General features: G+C 35.0%; 1 protein-coding gene across 3 annotated transcripts in view; it reads right to left on the reverse strand.

The window, feature by feature from the left end:
• Nucleotides 1-21,330, reverse strand: part of LOC105840029 — a 172,609-nt gene that overhangs the window by 56,296 nt on the left and 94,983 nt on the right. For all 3 annotated transcript variants that reach the window (XM_036294057.1, XM_036294056.1, XM_036294058.1), the window contains 2 exons: nucleotides 20,806-20,953; nucleotides 13,581-13,688 (listed from right to left, as the gene is read on the reverse strand). In XM_036294057.1, the coding sequence (XP_036149950.1) occupies nucleotides 13,581-13,688; nucleotides 20,806-20,953 (256 nt within the window). The remainder of the gene's footprint in view (nucleotides 1-13,580; nucleotides 13,689-20,805; nucleotides 20,954-21,330) is intronic.

The raw sequence follows: 21,330 nt of genomic DNA on the forward strand, positions 1-21,330 counted from the left end.
CTTCTTCGGCTCCTCGAAATCACTCCGGTAATGTTACGTTACTTTCGCCACGTCGCAATTTTCTGCGTTTCTCGAAAATCCATTAAGTTAATTACTGTTCTTCTTGAGGCTAACTCGTGGCACGTACTTTTTTTTTGTTGTTAAATAATAAAAGTCTTTGGAGCGTGGAAGAAGTATGTGTACTCGAAATTCTGCAGTAGAGAGAGAGAGAGAAAGAGAGGAAATTTACTTAACATGTACAGGAAAAACTCATTAATTTAAATTAAGTTGAACATTTATAATTGCAATTAAGTAGGCAATTTAAAGTAAGACGAGTAACTGTTACATTTTGTAAATAAAATTATTATTTTTTAGGGAGGTCTTATTAATTTGATATTATATAATAGTATACGATTTGATAGTATGATAAAATGATTAAGTTCGCGCATGATGGGTAATTTTATCAAAGTATCTATGTGAGAGACTTTATTATTATTTTATGTACATATAAATAAATAAACATTCTTAAAGTCTATTTAATAAAATAATAAATACTTAACTTCATCTAATAAAAAGTATCTGTAATTTTTTGATACGCGTAATACTGTATTAATAATAAAATGACCTGTGCAACAAAGAAGTTATATTTCTACATAAATATTCATAAAATATACACAGATCCTAATACATATGTATTTTAACATAATCTGTTAAAATTATTCTTTTTATTTTTTTTTTTTTTCAATAAACAATCCTTCCAATTAATATCGCTTTATGCTGTTGTCAAATTTATAACACAGGATCGGGGTATATACACACATGTATATATATACCGCCTCAATACATTTTATAAAATAAATTCATTAAAGAGCCTCCTGCGAAGCTTCGCCAATTTGCATTTAATTTCATTACGGCACCATTACGAGGCGATTAAGTTAAATTAAATTGAATTACAACCAGTACGCGATAATTATTCTGGAAGTTTTAAAAGAGAGATTATAATTAAAATTTTTCACGCAGTTACATTAATTTGAATTACCATTCATACTCTCTATTAAATAAACATCGCCGAATGGTCAAAGAAATCCTCCGCGGATTTAAAAGTGCGCACGTTCTTTTCTTAAAAGCACAGCTTTTACTCAGCTAATTAATTAATTAATTAATCCAAGGGCCAACTTGTGAATCAGTCCACGTGGAATCCGCTTGCGGAACGCTCGCGAGAGAAGAGTGTTTTGCACTTTCCTGATCTTTCCAATCCCTTCTCGTTCTACCCGATCGCGGACTGTTTCCTTCTTCACGATACGAAATGCAACTCGCTCTTTTCCGGCCGGCATTTTTGCGGCTTTTCAGCCGATTTAATCCGTTCGCGAAAACGCCGAATAAAGATTAACTACCTCGTTTAAATGCATGCGTCGTCGTGGCGCATTCAAAGCGGAAGCTACGCGAATGGAATTTGCCGCCTCAAAGAAAATTATAAACACGAACGCGCCCGCGTCAGCCCCTTCCCTCTCGCATCGCGCATAATTGCATTCGTCCTGTGCGCGCGCTCGAGCGCCGCTCGCTTCCGCTTTGGCGCGTTTCGGCCGTTCCAACGGTCTGAAAGCTGATTTTCCGAGCAGCCGAGCTCTCCGAACGATGCTTTTAGCAATGACATCTGTGCATTCTTTATTTGCGCGCATAATCGTTAATTCGCCAACTTTTTCGCGATAGTAACGAACACGCAACCAGTAGCCAGCATTTGTCCGGTGCATTAAAATAGCAGACGTGTCATTTTTATCTCTCTGGTCTAGTTTTACATATTATACTATATACGATCTATGGGACATTTGAACGTTTGGCTTTTATTCAATATAATAATAACCATTTTTTACAACTTTGCAGTTCGATCATTGTTTTTCTTCTCATATTGTCTGCACACGTTTCGTGCACGCTATCACTATTTCTCGTTACTACAGGAAAGAGAGAAAGAGAGACAAGGGAATCGATGTGTATTGTATAAGTTATATAAAATGGAAAACTACGTTACATTTCCTTTCTTTCTACTCAAACTGGGCAAAGTCTGAGAGGGGAAACTAATTCCACGAAAACAAAACTGGCGGAAAGACAACTATATTGCGTTTGTACTTACGCCAAAGTGGCTCGAAAAAAAAGCTAAAACCCTTGTAAAAAAAGTTTATACAGCTTTTTCACAAGTTAAAATAAGTATGTTCCATATTTCACGCTCGCGTTGGACTTTAGGACAACTCTAACGACGCGTAAAATGTATATTTCCTGTGTATTACAAAGTCAATGAATTTCTTTCTCAAGTAGCCATACGCTCAATAGATAGTTATCGGTTTGAGTTTTGCACGGGTAATGACGTCCCTCTTGTTCCGCGATCTTGTAATGGACTTCGCGGTGAATCTATTTTCAAACTTCCCGACAAATCCAACACGATCTATAGAAATGTATGCTTCAATAAAAGTATACTTCTTCTGATACGTTGATGATATTTCGTGGAGTTCTCTTTTTCAAATACCATCACGCGGAAAAATTTGTTAGCATTCTACGCTTTATAGCAAACGATAGTATTTGTATTGCGTTACGACATTGTAATGCAACTTTACATTATAGTAGAACGGGAAAACAATGTCATTTTTATAAATAATGTAACATTTAAATTTTTGTTAATATAATTTATTATAATATATTCAATAATGTAATTGCTCCCATTTTCTATGATGTTTATTAATTAATTAATTTAAAAAAATTTCTTTCTTAAAGAAATTAATTGCTTTATTCCGTAACATAACAATGTTCAACCGTTATAGAAAAATAGATACATATAAAAATTAAAACATTTATTATAGAAAATATTTCTTTTCTTTTATCGCATTCACTCCAGCAGATTATTATATCTTCCGATCATTAAAGCTCTTCTTATAAAAAAAAAACTTTGTAAGACCAAGTATCATTTGAATTTCTTTATCAATATTTTTCGAATCAAAGCTAATTTTGCTTTGATCAATTAGCTTCTCCGAGAAAGAAATAAAAAATATAAGCAGATGATCATACAATCTCAAAAAACGTGTGTGGTGTCAATTATATTATTGAATAAATAATAAATTATATTAACAAAGTTACATACTGTTCACATTATTTATTAAAACAACATTCCTCCTAATACATCATGTATAAGATCATAATGACGTTTCCGTTCAATGTATTAAATCATTTTCTAAAAAATCAATAATTCACATAAAAAAGATTTGTCACGGCGCATTAAATTCTGGGAAAAGGGAGCATTTCGCGTCGTTAAACGAAGCACGCATTAAGAATACCGATCTAAACTGAGACACAATGCAAAGTATTTCAATTTCCTTTTCAGAATGTCCTCGTAACTTCCACTAACCATTTCGTTTTGGATTTCAATGTGGACATAAATGTGTACAGTGAAACTAGAAAAACTCGTAAAGATTAACAATAAGTATAAGATTTTACAAGACACCCGCTGTTTACTTCTTTTTAGTTAGACGTTAATTTCCCGGTCGTCTTTTCGCACGACGAGAATTTCGATCCCAAGATTTTCGAAGCAAAAAGTAAAGGAAGATACGAGCATTTCCACCTTTCCCCATCCTCTCGAATTCTCCAGGAAAATGCGCGAATAGTAAATCGAGATGCGGATGTTGGAGAGGATTCGACGAGATTCGAGCGTCGATTAGTTCCACGCTATTCCATTTTGCCCACCGCCATCTTTTTTGTTCGGGAAATTCGTTTTTTTGAGATTAGATCTAGAGGAAGCTTTAATTTTCCAGAGAAAGCTCGATTTTCGATATCTATTTATAATGAGAATTAAAAGTACTACATCTTTAAATAAAATGCTTCATAAGAAATGAAATTTGCATTCTTTTGTATCTCAGTGAAATTATATTTTTATAGAATCCATACTATTTAATTAATCGATTAATCATCACAAATATGACGCATAAAATCTAAAACAAAAAGCTACGATTATTAATGAAAAACAGATCTCTAAAAACTTTTCGAAATGCGGACGATCGTATTGGGTCACAATCTGTGCAATACGGCACGTTACACCGAAAAAAATGGCGTACATGACATGGCGTGCAAAACGAGCGAATAGGCAGCCCGAAATCACCTGGGATCCGTTTACAGCGGCGGAAGTCTTCGCTTCCTCCCACCTACCCGTTCTCCTCCTCCGTTCGCCTGCCAGCTTCACAAAAAGAAGCGAAAGTAGCTTATATTCTTCTAACTTGACCCGGCCTGACCTAACGTAACCTGTTCGATGTTCGAGGCGGAAACTAATTTAAGTTGGAGAATCACTTTGGCTGTTTCGATTTATTCAGATACTCGACGTATTTCCCGTGAGAAAGAGAGAAAGGAAAGGGAAGGAAAGAGCTTTCTTCTCTCGTCTGCCTTTCCTTCTGCCACCCTGTCACCTTTGCACGCACCCGAATCGCGTTATTCACCTTCGACACGTGACTGGCGAACGAGCCCGCTACGCTGACGCATTTAAAGCGACGACTAGCGCGGGAACTTGGATTTCTGCGCGGAAGTGGAAAGCGGGAACGATATTGGAAATTTGGGTGCAAGAGAAGCTTGAGAAAGGACTCGAATTTTTGCAATAGAATAAGAATTGAAGAGGACTTTGTAAGTAAACGTCGGAAAAAAAATTCGTAAATAAATTCTTCTCGGACGAAAACTATTTGTAAATAATTGTTTGTAGGAAAAAATTGTTTTAAAGTGAAAAAAAAATTGTTCCAAAATTTTTAATCGCAACTTCCTCGTCTAAAGTTTATCTCTTTTCAGAATACATAAACTGATTTAGAAGAAAATATAATTCTCAATAGATCTTCGAAAAGATTAAGTGAAAGAAAAATGAAATCTTGAGACACTTCATGTCATTTATAAATAAATGTTATGTTAAATAAAATCCTCACAACTTTCATTACCAAAAAAAAAAAATATTATTGCGTTCAACGAACGATGATCGATTTCGCACACTCAATTGAGGAACTAAATTAAATAGTTTAATGCGACATTACGAAAGGGCGCCGCGCGCCGTATCAAAAGCCACTTATTTATAAACCAGATCAGATTCTTTCCTTACCCGATTTTAATTAATATTTTATAATTAGCAGTGTCGTCGCCACGAAACGGCCGGAAGCGGCATTGTGCTCGTGCTAATTGGACGTCACGGCCGTTCTTTGTGCACGTCGTCAAATGTTCGATTTCAATTAAGTAGAAAGAAAAGCGGGAGCAGAAGAATCAACTAATCGGAACCGATCATGATTGATCGTAGGATACTTATTTATCCAACTGAATGCGAGCACTTCTCTGTTTTTGCTCTTTAATTGCATTTATAGATACAGTAACAAAGAATGAACGCGAATGCACAGCGAGGAGATTTTAAATTTAAAACTCGCTCGCGCTGATTTATTTCAATTACGCTAACTCTCCTGGTCATCCCGGTGAAGTGTAATTACTTTTATGTCCAATCACCGTACTTTTTCCGAGGCGCGACTTTTGAACTTTAATCTGATTCGCCTTTCGATCTTATCGACAACCTGCTGTTACCACATTTTTACGTTGATTGCGGCATTTATCATGTGGATCATATATCAGTAATTTTACATGGGACAAGCAAGTAGTGCATTTAAGCTGTATGCTGATCTTTTGTTTATTAACTTGTTTATTAACTTTAGAAATTTGATATTAGTTTAATTCTTTCTTGATCTTAAGAGGAGAACCAAAAATGGAAACATTTTTATAATGTAATTTATTTACATTATAAAAATGTAATGCAAAAAGTAATCTTTCGTGTCCATATAATCTCTTAGCTTCAAACATTTTTTTTTATTAACACATATGTATACATACGTATAAAGAAGTTTGAAATCATTCGTTTTTCTCAGAAAACAATATAAACTTTCTAGTAAACAATATAATTTTAGAAAATAATTGAACAATTCCGATCAGAATTTGTTTCGGATAGTTCTATAATACGTGCTCCCCTTGTTATTCTAAAACAGATAATTTTTCATTTAAATTATGCTGCAGAAGCTGAGATAAACAAATTAATTTAAAGACATGTAGAAAAAATTCTGGATCTAAGCGAGAAAAGATTCACCGGAAATCGTCTGAAAACGCGAGCGCATTAAAATGGCGAAGAGAGGCCTAAGGGCGGTGCATAATGCAACGAAAGGGAAGCGGGGAGAGAAGGTGAGGGGTGGATAGCGTTTTCATATAAATTCATGCGAGCAGCTCTCCAGGCTGCAGCGGGAAAATCGGGAAAGCCGGGATTATATCCTCAAGAGTTTGCCAGCTTTCAGCGCTCATTTGAGGAGAGAACTGAAAGTGGGGAAAGGAGTGCACGTGGAGGGAGTCGTAAAACGATGCCGAGTGTCCAGGGGTGGATCTTCGGCACGCAGCACTTAATACATCTCCTTAAAAATGCAACGATTTATACATTAAGCTGCCTATTTAATTACAAATCGATTAATGACTACTTACAGCTAAGAGTATTCCAGTACTTGAAGTCGAAATTTTTAATCTTTAAATCTTAAATATAAATAATTCTTCTCGATAGGATATTAACGTTTCATTGAGTTAAACGCTAATTTAATTAAAATATCATAAAATTGATTTTTTTTTTTTTCATAAAATTTAACGATCCTTGTAACTAAATATTCGAGTTCAAGTGTATAAAATAAAAAAAAATTATATATATAATTTAAAATCCTTTTAAACTCTTTATATGTATCATCTTTATTAATAATTAAAATTTTTTACGATTTCGAGATTTAAATAATTTATTCCTTTCTTTGCTTCAATAAGACATCACACCCAATATGTTAAACGCATTTGTCGCTTTAATTACAAAAGCACGTGTGTTTTACTTATGCAAGTGAGGAAAGTGATATTTTAAGCTGCGCATAGACAGCGGGATTCCAAAATATCCCGTCCACCCCTGATACTATGCTCTGGGTCAGCTCGCCCTGTTGCCTCCCCTCCCTCCTTTGGGATACGCTCTTCCGGGATTAAATACACTCGTTCTGGTTCTAGTACGCGCATGGAAAAAAAAGACCGATCGTAAAGTAAAATAACTGTTTCAAAAAAATCATTCGCATCACGCGCGCATAGGTGCGTCGGACTTTTCATTTCCATCCCGAACGAAATATCGTCCATTGCCTGACCCCGTGCGCGTTAGCGCAGCGCGATACTTCGTGAGGGCGCAAGCATTTTACGATAACTGAGTGAACCCGCCTAGCGGGTCACCCTTCCTCCCCTCCCCTCTCTTTCCCTCTCTCTCTTCCTTTCTTTCTCTTTTGATACCTCGCCCGAACGCGGGAACACGTGTGTCACGCAGAAACTCGATATTCCATCTGAAAAACGCGTGGCCACGAAAACTGGCGTTCTACTACTCGATGCGTTCCTTCGTTGGAGAGGAAAATAGGTAAATGTCTCTCAGCTTTACGTAGCGACAAATTTTATCTAAGTAAAGAAAACCTAAGAAAGAAACTTGATATTCGAAGAGTTTGATACGTAATTTGATTAACGTACACATTACATAACAATAATTTTAAAGGGGATTAATAAATTCATGAACTTTATGAATAAACTTCAAGTTTGAAAAATATTTCCCAAAAGGGAAAAGTTTATTCACATACATATTATTACCATTATATCGGAACTTTTTTTATCGACACAGAATTAGCATAAATAAACATTGTTGAAACATTTAGCGTAACAATAGTTTATTTCATCTTTTTTTAATTTTAACGGAATATTTAAAATATTTGATATTTAAAATCAAGAAAATTAATCTTATTTGAATTTTCTCAAGTTAAAGAAAATGAATTGCATGATCGCAAATACAATCTAATATGATCCTCACTAAATTTGACAAATATTAAAATTAATGATTTATACAGCTGTTACGTCTTAAAAAACAATTAGAATCAGATAGAGGCTCTATTTTGATTGATCTGTCATATTTTTTCAATTTCCAAGAAAGATAGAAAGAGATAAAAAAAAAAGAAATTAAAAAAGAAGAGAAAGCGAAAGAAAATGAGAAAGAGCTATAATATATATCCTTCTCTCTCACAAGATTTCGACAAGATTATCTTACAGCCAAACTCCCTCTGATTGTAGAGTCTCTAGGGTCAGATAAACTCGAATAGAGCGGCGAAATTAATATCTAATAAACGTAAAGTTCGAGTGTCGCTCTTGGTGTTTTGACCCCTCGACATCCCGTGAACGCGGGCCTACGATCTGGGAATTATCGGCGGGGCTTGGAGGAGCATCGCGGCGCCCGAATAAACGTTCCAGCGTCGCGGCGGTTCTGCGTGTCACTGAGAGAGCGTCACTTTGAGCCGGTTATCGTTTATGTAACCAGTAACGAGCGCGGACTTCGTTAGTGTAAGCGCATTTCACGCAAAAGGTTACTTTGAGCTCGCTCAACGACAGTGGGAGAAGTAGGGCGAGGTAGGGTTTGAAACGGGGGGATACGAAGGACGAGGGAGAACGGGGAGGGGACGGGGTAGATCCCGAGCGCAATTACATTATACGCCCTCCCTAATTAGCGGAATTTCCGGCTCGCAACACGACGTGTTGTGTTCGCGGCGGATAAACGAGTCTGAAGTCTAAAATAACGTTGCATAATAAAATTAAACAATGCAAGCGTTGCTGTTAATTAGCGGCGGATTTGGGACGAGATAGAGATTGAAGCACGTGCGGTATTCGGGGGATCATTTTTAGCGATCGGGGCGTTGCATCCATCGCACGCGTGCGTGACACGCCATAAAATCCACTTCTGCTTTTACTCGAATTAATGAGTAATGCGAGTCTTCTGTTATTTAAACGGAACAAAAATTGTAACCTCAAATGCAAAATATCAATTTACTCTCTCTCTCTCTCTCTCTCTCTCTCTCTCTCTCTCTCTCTCTCTCTCTCTCTCTCTCTCTCTCCCTCTCTCTCTCTCTCCCTCCCTCTCTCTCTCTCCATATTTTCTTTAAAATTTTCGCAGTTTATATCGACATCACCTATATGTACATACATTAAATGTTGCCAGATGAAAGCGTTTTATAATGGCACCCTTCTATTCGTTCAAATATCGGATTATTGCTAATTCCAACGTCCATTTTACTTTCACGTGAAAATAATATTTTAATGCACTTATGTATTAAATGTTTATTCTACTTAAAAAGGGGGGCCAATCCATGAACGAAATATAGAAACAAAAAAATATAGAGTAATTACGTTCCCTAACTAAGAAAAAGATAGTGCTTCAGCTTTATATCGAATTTCAGCATTATCAGAAGAACAAAAATTACAACGTCCAGCATTATCAACCTTATCCGATGTTCTCCGTCCCTGGCCTTCTTTTATGTTTCTGCGGTTCATATCTTTGAAAGGACACTATCTGCCATATGGAGTTGTGTAATGAAATTCTGATGTACAGAGTGAGAACAAATATCTGGGGTGCGCGTTCAGAAGTTCAAAATAATGGAAGAGTGCCAATTTACATGTGCAATTCAAACCTGTTCACATATGCATCCAGATTATTGCGAGATCGAATTACACTGTATATATTCCTTTATATAGTATTTTCGCACTGTGATAAACTGTCATACACGATATATACTGGTAATAAAATTACAAAGATTTCAGCATGTTACTACACAAGTTTACAACTATAAGTTTACAGAACCCTCTTAGGAATCATGATCAACTTCCTTGAGAGATACAAAATCAATTGCCAGCATAGATTTAATAACATTTTCTGGCAAATATCATTAAATTAATAAATTTTGGTGCTTAATTTATTTTTTAAAATAAAAAATGAGATTTTAATTTATTTAAGATAAAGAATAAAGACAAGATTAAAAGATTCACAGTTATTTTAAATATCAAATAAAAATTTTATAATCGTAATTAATCACGCTATTTGATTTACAAATAGCGTGATTAATTAAAGATTGTTGGCGCCACAACAAAAAATTGTGAAAAAATATAGAAATTTCTTGAAATTTTAATATACGAATGTGTTAGATTTACGGATATTTTGGAGGCGGAGTAGGGGGCGGTCGGCTTTGAAAAAATCCGTGCGACAGGGATGACTTATGCCGCGTTTTCATGCGGCGTCGGGACACCTTGCGAAGAGTGAAAAAGGACCGCACCATCATAAATCAGCACATTAATTCGTAACGAGATTAGTATAATAAATCATCGTCCACACGGTATTTGCATATGCCGTGCATTACTCTCGTCATGTGACCCTCGTCTTCCGGATAGTCGACGTTAAACGTTGATGACGTTCGCGAAGTGAATATCACAATTAATATTAATCTGAGTTTTCCACAACTTTCGGAATTAAAAAAGAATGAGTGCACTCTTTGCACGAAATCTACGAATACGCGAACATTTGCGAAAGTTAAGTTATTTGTGTGCTGAAAAGTATGAAATACAAGAAGAGGTACGTGTCAGGACAAAAAATGCGACACAAAATCCCGCGTTGAGTATTCTTTAATTTTTAATGGTATAAGACCATGTTATTTCATTAATTTCGTTATTCGTTGTCTCCGAGGTACGTGTAGTAGCAAAGTAGTAAATTACGCGAGATCGAGTAGGCCAGCTTACGTTCACCTCTCTCGGGGGTGTTTTTTCAGGGCACTCGAGGGTATCATTGGGCGTTTTTCGTCTTTTTCGTGTCACCCGTTAGAAAAGATCGATTCGCTTTTTGGGAGATACAAGCAGTGTCAAAGGGTTAAAGCTTATCGCGTGGGAACTCTTTTACTCCGTTCGCACACCCAATGGAATTAGCCGTCACTAACCACCCTCCCGTCTACCATCCCCGTTCCCGTCCGTCTAAACCCGCGCCAATAAGAACGACAAGCGCGCGTGCGCGTCCTTTCTTTCTTCCTTTTCTCATTCTCTCTATCCCTCTCCCCTAACTCACCCTCCCTCCCTCCCTCCCTCCCTCTCTCCCGGGATGGCAGTTTCTCCGCCACGATTACCCCAGAAATCTTTCTTCGGCTAATGCAAGAACTGTGTTTCCGGCGGTTCACCCGATGCTTCGCCTACCTCCGGGGCGGACAAGCACGTACACACGCGGGCGGGCGCGAGCGCGCGGACGATGGCGTGCATTTACAAGTGCGACTTGCCGCAGGGGTGGGAGAGAGGGGAGGAAAGCGGGTTAGAAATAGGAGGGTGGACAGCTCTCCTGCGCGCTCTATAATGCGGGAACGGTGAGAAATATTTGGGCGAAAGCAAAGAGGTGGGCTGACCCCGCGCTCGAACCGGGAGCGTAATTTGCAAACTGCAGAAATTCGCAGAAATTTAAAAGAGGATTGTTAATTCTCCTTCTACGTTCTATCGAGCTCAGCACGTTTTCTACGGAAATTCGGGAGCGCGTGTTTCTCGTCTCGTGTGTAAAATACCAACGTAGTGTATTTGTTTAATTTAATTTCTGTACTTACATCACATACATGTAATTAACAGATTGCGGGACGTAAACTATCTGTTTTGTTTGATTGAGAATGCGAATTAAAGGGCCGCGTTTACCGACTCATAATATGAGTCTGTGAGGAACACTCTCATAAAGGAACGGCTAGTGTGAGGGACGATCGAAAAAGGTTGTATCGACGCGAGCTAGACGGAGAGTGCCCTGAAAAATTCGATGCTGATACGCGCATTCGATACTCGAGAGGTAGCATACGTGGCGCATGTAGAACCTGAAGGACATGGATTATACGAAGGACGTATAGGATACGCCTCAACAATCTCACATGTCCCATGGGCATGTTCGAAAATCTCATGAACGTTTTTCACAGATGACAAATAAACGTACGAATATTTCAGAGCTCTACAAGCTCCACAAGGATCACGGTTCTTTCACGTTCTAAACTCAGTCTATAATATATGTCTATAATGCCCGTCTGCCGCGAGATAAATTGAAAGTAATTGAAAGTAAGATGTATAAAATAAAGTTATGCATATGCGTCTTCGATACGTCACGATGTATCTCTTTCACTCTTAAATTTTTCCCTCAAAAATTCCCCTATTTTTTTTTTATAATGTACCAAAGAAGCCTTATATATTTTCACGCTTGCTTACGTAGTCGTCGATTCATTTAAAAGTTAGATAACACAATATAGTGTTATCAAATTTGTATAATAATATTAATAGAAGTGTGAATAGATCGTTCGAATGATTTCTTTGCGCATGTGTGAACACGAAATGAAGCTTTATTACTGGAGATTCGCGTTAATTAGGTAATATTGCCCACGTTTGGCATACAGACGCGATACGACGATCTGCCTCTACTCGGCCGATTACGGTGCTTTATGCTTCAGCCGCGCGTGTACCACTGCACTCAACGTTAAGTCCCGGATTTCACTCCCGTCGTTTGTTTATTTCACGCGTACGGTTTATTCAGGAACCCCGGCTGCCTTTGTAAGATGGTCTATGCCGTGTGTCATAACCAAACGATCGGCAGAATATATCCCCTACGGCCGGCTACTACCGGGGGTTTCCGCAGTTTCCGCGCGTCCTAATGCGAATGCGGTGTTTCTAATTTAATATCTTAAGGACCGGCATTTACCCACGTCAGAGAGCTATGCCGGATTAGGATGTCAGACGCAAGGGAAATACACGCGATTCCCGCAATTCACGTCCGCGTGAGTGACTTATTCTCACTAAGCAAACCTCTCTTTTCCCTTCCGATAGAACAATTTTATAAATCAATCCACAAGATACGTCCGATGTTTAACGTAGATTCTCGAATTTATAGCTACAGTTTCTTTTTTTACTTAACGTTTGCGATAACTGCTACATTCTGAATTGGCTTTATCACGTTGGAAGAGTTTTTCATAAATGAAAAATTATGTAAACGAAATTACGATTAATTTTATTATAAAATTATTTCGATACATTGTGCATGTGCAATAATGCAACATTTTTTGCTGCCTCGCAAATTAGGGAAGATAATTTCGTTAAAAAAAAGTCGATAATACATTACCCCCAAAAATGCACGTTTCTTCAATATTTTCGATATTGCCCTTTCAATATTTATCGCAGGCTTGCTTTTTATATTTTCGCACAAGACATAAATATGTCTTATAGAATATGCTCGATGTCACATTTCACGCCGCTAAACGCTAAGAGTGATACACTTTCTCTCAGATGTTGAATAAATGATCATGTCAAAGCGATCCTCTATATTTCGGGCGTGTTATGCGTCGTTGCATATTAATGTAAACCGTTTTGCCGTCCTTGTGTTTCATTATCACTCTACATTATGTGTCGATACGTCGAAAAATATAACCATCTGTTTCTTTTCATAAAAATATCATTATGCGCGTAAAAAATATTTTTCTATTTTATATAATAAAAATGTGTTGCAGAATACACGCGAAACAATTATAGAATATGGCATAATTATAGAATACGTAATCCGCAGTCTTTTATGACGTCGCAGGCTACATAAAATCTTTTTCTGAGGCTTGGTATGCTAGAAATATGGCATGTCCTACCTTCTTTTGTATCTTTTTAAACGACTCTCCAAATAATATGAAAAAAGAAAACAAGAATTTACTCACCGAGAATCTGGCTGAGGACGGTGCGACCATCTTCACCGAGGCACGCACTGCGTGCATCAAACGGATTTGTGAATTGCACGAATGCGTAACCCTTGTGCATAGAGATACCTGTCGAGAAGATGTAAAAGGTCAACTGTACTTTATGGACTTTATAAAATACATTTGGATGAAAAATATGAATATTCCAATCATTTTACGCTAAACATATTATTTTTAATATACACAAGCTTTTTATTAACTCCTTTGTTTTATTCACCATAAATTTATTTATTCATTGAATATTTTACAATTTAACACATGGCTTATAACAGTAGCCAGTACAATTATATGTAAGTTATAGGCAAGCTCGGAAAAATATAAAATCTCGTTAATAAGCTTATAACTTTATTTAAACATTTATTTTCTGACCTTAAAATAATTTAAAAAATATTTTTATGAAAAATAATTTATGGGTTTTTTATGAAGTAAATTCTACTTGAAAAACACCCGGCATAAAGCTTTCAGTAATGGAAACGATCGAACCTTTTAAATAAACCACATTCTGTGTATGTTTTATACATGAGAGAACTGCAAAATAAATGATTGAAATTTATAAAAAAGAATTAAACAGGGAAGAGAGAATCATATGATTTCTAGTATTCACAAATATTTAAAAAAAAATAATATATTGGCGCACAGCGTATCGCGCATAATTGTATAGCCACGAAACTTTCTCAAGTAACTTTTTTTTTCCTTTCTCCAGCGAACTATCCGCGCGCACAAATACATAGAGCGAAATTTTAATTGGATAAACTTCAACCAGGAACAAAAATCTTCAAATTAAATAACGACATTTCCGAACGATTAAATACAACTCCGGGGAATATTAAACATTTTTGCAAACCAAATTAATAAAAACAAGAGCGCGTTGTTGCCGGTCGATTTTGCCGGAACGGCAAGTCGCATGGACGCGACCTGTAATCTGTGTACCCGTAATAACTTTTGCGTGGTTAGCAGCTGACCATGCATGGAATTCATTATGCCGAAACAAATATGTAAATCTAACCCACACGCACACTCGCACTCACACAAACGTGTACGCGCGCCTGTACGCGCTAGAATGCAAATACTGTCCGTGCGAATTTGTTCTCCCCCTGCGCCGCGTCGCTTCATCGCGAAGCTCGGCGCAAGAGATGTTCATAGCTTTCATCGTCGCTATTGTTATCGGTTCATTCTTCAGTACACATCTGGTTGTTGAACAGAGCAATGTAAAAAAAAATTGAACTTCAATCTACAACACGTTAGTTAATAGTAATAAATAATGTTATCTTTTTATTTATAAAATGTTTGTTGTTTTATCTTTGTTTTTTTTTCTTTTTGTATAACGATAAAAGGAAAAGAATATAACAAAATTAGAAGTTACAAATATTTGCTAGCTAAGATTTGAAACAATCGCAGATAATAAAAAACCATCGATATCTTGAGTTTCTAAGGAAAAAATCATTTTATATTGACCAAAGTGTTTGCAGTAAGAACAACATTTATCACAGACATCATACAGTTTTTTATTCGTTTTACTTCATAAGAGTTTAATTATTTGACTGATAAGTCAACCCAATTTAAAACTTAACCATATTGTCCTAAAATAATATAATTAGTTCTACCTAATCCAATGTAAACTATTGATATATGATTTCCGGGATATCTTTAAAATAATCAAATTTCCTATTATTTCAAGTATGACCTAAAACATTGAGACATTTCAAGCGTTTAAACTTAACATAGCTGACACAACTAACCAAAAGCGTTCAACATGCTACATATTTTCATGTGTTTTTTAGCACGCACGAGAAAACATGAATAAATGTAGAAACTAAGACATGAAAGAACATATTCGTTCATTTACTATAACAACGACGCAACTTAAAAAACAAGATTTTTCAGGAAATGAGTTTGAATGTTTTGAATCATTAAAACTTTGAATTGTAAAACAAAGAAAATATAATTTTGAAATATGATTTAAATGTAATATCTGATTGTACAAGAATAAAAATATCTTCATTCAGTGTGTACTGAGTTCCTTTAAAAATTTTTATTATAAAAATTAATGCTTAAAAACAACCTTTTTTTATCTTATAACACTTTTGATGCAAAATTTGTTCTTTTTTTTTATTTTAGAAGAATCAATTATATTACTTCACTAATGAAAACTTCACAGATCTGTTTTTTTACACATAACTCAAAAATATCAATTTTTAATTATATCGTTGTTGTAGCAAATAAACAATATATTTTTCGCGTGTTCGCAACATTACGAGAATTCAGTCAAATAATACATATATTTTATGAATTACAAATTCAAAAATATATATCTATTTATATTTTCGACTTTTAGTTTATAATTTAATATTTATATTTTTTAACATTATTATTAAAAATTTTTGATTTTATAAATATTTTATTTAAACATTGATTTGTAATATAATTTTATTTAACTTTTTGTTATTGATTACACACAAAATGTTGTTAGTTTTATTTAAAATTAGAAATTCAGTACATACATATGTCACACAGTCCAAAAAAATATTAATATTTGAAATTAATGTTTGAAATGATTTAGCATATGTTTTGTCATGCAGAAAACTAAAACTGTTTTCGCATTATTGTCGCCGTTATGGTCGCAACCTGACTTAATTTTTTCTCTTCGAATTGTAATCTTCTGTCTATTTCTCGTTTTTCAAGCGAGAGTAAATTTATCATGTATTACATAGCGATCCCGTCGATCTCCCGAAACATTTAGCGCTTCGGAGCTCGACTCTCCGATAAAGCACTATATCATCCCCATATCTCAAAGCTTAATCCCACCCCTCACATTTTCAGGGCGGCGTATCGGTCGAAAGGAGATCGTCGTGTCGATCATATCGATCTTCGATCCCTGTAACGTAACTCGTCATCGCCGTAACGTTTATTCCGGAATTTAAATCGCTGTCTGCGCGCATGTCATACGTAAGGGGACGGCGGAGGTGTTATGTGTGCATTTGTGCACGCGAGGCGGGTGCGGGAGTTCGATATCGGCGCTCAAGAGATCGTTCCGCGACGAAATTTATTCTGGCCATAAAAACCACGATAGCGAAATGCGCGATCGTAAGTGCAAGTATATGTGCGAGGTGCGGGCCGGTTGATATGATGCCCTTCGCTTGTCATTATTTTATTTTTCGGAGCTCTGGATACTATTTCTGGGTGTAGCGGAACGTATAGGTATTATTTCATCTATTGATTATGATAGCTACTTGCATGTCCATTATCTTTTTCCTAAATTGAATTAAAGTAATTTTTTATTTTACAACCTAACATATATCTAGAACAATCTTTGAGTTCTTTTAAGCGCAATGTTTTATGTTATTTTCATCTATATAATGACGATCAAATAAGTTCTAGTCGGTTCTTGTTTAATAAAAATCAAAAACTGACAAAGAAATAATAAACAAAAATATTTCGATATCGAAATCACATTCAGACAAGAGCGCATCAGAAAATCGTTATGGAACTATTTGAGATATCGGTAGTTTTTTACATTTCCAGGCGTTAATGGTAATGTAATCAGTCCCACTATTTTGCAAAGTTGGTTTCAGGAATTCGTTCAATTGTAAACGATGTTGATATCAAAATTGATATTTGTAATTAGACTTTAATGCTATTACAAGATCTATTATAATATACAATAAATAATATAAAATCATTGTAAGATATCTTTCTCAAGCCCAAGGAAAAGATTTTAAGCAAAAGTTTGAATGCTAAATAATTATTTTTTTTTATATAGACAAATAAAATAAATATCAAATTAAAATAAAATTTATATTTTTATCCCGTTTTATTTCATATGTGTACTGTTTTCAGAACTTTAAATAATTAACAAGTAGAAAAGAATTAAATATTTAAAATATACAATAGTAACAATTTTAATTTCTCTCAAGTTTAAATATTTACCTATTCACAAAAAAAGTAAAAAGTGTTGAAGAGAAAATAATATCTAATAAAATATCTCTGTAAAAAAAACTTTATGTTAAACAGACAAAACATAAAATTTTTTACAGAAACTACTGTATTTGCAAAATTTAAACTTTCTAGTCAATTTTTAACTAATAACAAAATCGAACGTGATTTATTTACTTGCCTTTAATTCAAAATAAAAGACCAAATAAACTCAATTGTGAGAAAAGTAAAATATTGAAATGGAAAAATGGAAATCAAAGTTTGATTCGATAGAAGTATTTCTATAAAAATAGACAAGTTCACTCTTTGTAACAATTATTTATATTTTTCGTAACTATGTTTTTTGTAAAAGTCGTCACTCACCAAAGTGACGATCAAGTGCCTCGATAACAACAGTACTGTGCTGAAGGCCTGCAGTGAATTTTTTCAATGTTTTGGCATTGTATAGAACAAATATCGACTTTATATTGGAAAACTTGGCAGAGAGAGAGAGAGAGAGACTCTCTAGTGTTGTTATCTGGGCATTCGACAGTACAGATTTAAATCATTCTAGTGACGATTTCTTTCGATACAACTACATATAGAATGCCTCCAAAAATGTATCATTCTCTTTGATTAAGTTCTTTGGCTAATTAAAAATTGAATTTTCTATGATAACAAATTGATTACATTTTTCATAATTTTTCCTTTTTAACATTAAACTTTATATAACTTTAAATTACATATTTAAAATTTGTTAAAATAAAATAGATTTTAAAAATGTAATCATTTTTAAATTACACTAAAAAATTAATAATAATTATTAATTAAAGAAATTTACTCTATTATTTCTAACAAAATTATCAGCATCCAAATATTGAAAAACCATCGTTTTTGTAAATTGGTCCATTAATTAGTATTTATAGCTTTTATTATAGCAATTTTTTTATTTATTATTGGAGTATTTCTTATACAAAGGCGCAAGAAAAAATGGTTACTATGATTATAACTAATAATCTTTCTTGTTTTGTAAGAAGCATGTAAGATTTTTCCGTTGTGCGGAAAAATACTGAAATTAGAGCAATCTCTTGTCGAGGATTTCGTTTTTAAACCGGATTTCAAATAGAAGCGACTCTCCAGAAAGCCGGAGGATTGTATACATTTTCCCGTTAAACGTTGTTTGTAAAAGAGATATTTGATTTGTAGAATTTGTAATTTATCTGCTATCGCGCGCATTGCACGCGGCGTCGCCTCCGTACAGGACGCGGCTTATCCTTCGTATCGGCGTCCCTCTAATCCGGCGAGCGCCTTAATTCCTGCAAGGACGAAGTTGCCCTTATTGTCTTCGTCCTTTATTGAGAAAGTAAGCTGTTTATCGGCAGCTAGCAGCACTCCTTGTAATTTCGACATCCGACATTTGAAATTGCGATTTTGCCGGACAGAAAAGGACAGGATAACTTTCCACTGATATTCGGCGACGCGCTCGGCGTTGGAACACCAATATCATCTGTGTCGGAACAAAGCTAATTCCGCAGTATTCTTCGCCCTTATTACTACATAATCTTATCTCGCTTTGGAGTACTGTTTACTACATTATTTATTGTACAACATATTGATCTCTATTGTATGTTATTTTTATACCCATAGTACAAGTTAGCGTTAGTGTGAGTTGCGTATGAGTAGAATGGACAAGAATTACATAAGTATTTTTCTTTGTAAGGTATGTTATATAGCTTATTTCATATATTTATTTTTTATTAAGAGTATTCATCCAAGATGAATATTCTTAATATAATTTTTATTTAAAGCTTAATCACATAAAGATATACATAATGTTGAATATTTTGGAAAAAATTTAACTTTGTAAAATATATTTAATAAAGAATCTGTTATTAAAATCAAAATCGTGAGACTTCTCGTATATATATATATATATATATTGAATTGTAATAAACAATTTGCAATAAATTCAATAAAATCCAGAACAAGAGATGATATTATCTCGATCGTCGATCTATCATCCGACTTCGCATGGTCATTCTCGACTTATCATTGTCCCTCTATCTATCACTCCAGATCGCAATCGTAATTTCGTTCCCAAGAAGGAGCAAACCCCCTCCCCCTCTTCCCCCGCAGAAAAATGATTTTCCGGGATAACAAATCCTGCGATTGCGAAGTAAACGAGGTTACGGCTTACAAAGGAAGAGAAGGTAGCGGCAGTCATCGTGCCGCTCCTCTTGAAACTGGAGACCGACGGATATCCAATTCGAGCTATCGAAGGTCAAGTCGCCGTGGCACAAATTGCGTTACCAGGATCCCATTTTCCCGGGGCCCCACTGCCCCTTCCGCTATTCTTCCCGATGCAATTTTTCCGCGCCGGATAATAAGTTATTCGATCGCGAATTATCGAATGTTATCAGGCCGCCGATTTCTCACGCGATTCGATTTATCGGGAATGCCTCGGGAAGGATGGAGAACAACATTCGGAAATAGCCAAATGGTCCTCTCTTTTCATGATAATCGATTTTTATTTTTCTTTATGTCGCTATCTTACGTTTATTAATATCACTATCTTCTTTTTTAAATTCGCAGGGAATAAAGTTCGTAGTTTGCAGGATTAACGTTTGCGCGCGTGTGCAAAAGCATTGCGAAGAAATTATTCCGATGGAATCGCTAGGCTGCTAAATATTTCCGTGAGGTATAATTGAAACGAATTAAGATGCGGAGAAGATAAATGAAATCGGGTAGCCTGCTGATCTAGATATGGATTTGCCATTTATACGGAAGCGCATTTAATCCTAAACGCGCAGAAAAAATATGAATTTTAACGGCTCAAATCAAATTAAATCCTTTCGCTTATCACAATATCACTTTTTTAAAAGTATGATGAATGCAGAGATTCAAAAGTAAATTTTGTTTAAAATAAATCACAACTGTTCTGTCTAAATGTTCTATTTAAATACTGTTTTTAAAGTTATGTTTAAACTTTTTATATTTTTCACGGCTTCTTTTTATTTTCGTTACCATTAAGCATATTTTTCAGAAAATATTTTTAAAAGTATTTATTTTACAAGTATTTATTAACATTTTATTTTTTAGTTACATTTCTATATAATCTGCTTTTTATTGTTCTGTTTTTTATAATATCTTATTTAGAGAATATGATTTATTAAGATTTATTTGTATTTGAGCTTTTAATAGTAGTTTTGTTTTTTAACGATTTTATCTCAGTGGCTTAATTTGTATTGATTATAATTTTTGTTGATAAACTTACCAGCCAGGCGGCCATAGCGTTGGAACATTCGTTCTACATCGGTCTTGCTACATTGAAATGTATTCAGGTTTCCGACGAAAACGCGCGAATTTACCGCCTGTGGGTCCTGCGAATTGGTCTGGTTGCCCACTTTGCTCATCTTCATCGCCTGAAAATAGAAGGAAAAAAATGTTCAAATACCAGCTCTTTTGCTATTCCAAATAGAACAATTAAATAAGAAAAACGTAAAAAATATAAAAATTTTCCCCAAATCCACGTAAAATATTACTACAAAGATTATTCGGGTTTTTACAGTAAATATCCGTTTAAAAAAAATTTACCCAAGATAGAAAAAACTTTCATACAATCTTCCAATGAAAAAAAAAGTATTGAAGATAAAAGTTAATTTCGCGAATATCTAAAATAGAATTTCAAACAAATTAAAATGCGATATGAATAATCATTATTATTTAGAAGTATATTTGTTTAATCGATTTAGTTTAGGCCTATTCCATTTTAACATTAGTATTGCGTTATCTTTAAGAA

The sequence above is a fragment of the Monomorium pharaonis genome, chromosome 11 (genome assembly GCF_013373865.1).
Source record: "Monomorium pharaonis isolate MP-MQ-018 chromosome 11, ASM1337386v2, whole genome shotgun sequence".
NCBI lineage: Eukaryota > Metazoa > Arthropoda > Insecta > Hymenoptera > Formicidae > Monomorium > Monomorium pharaonis.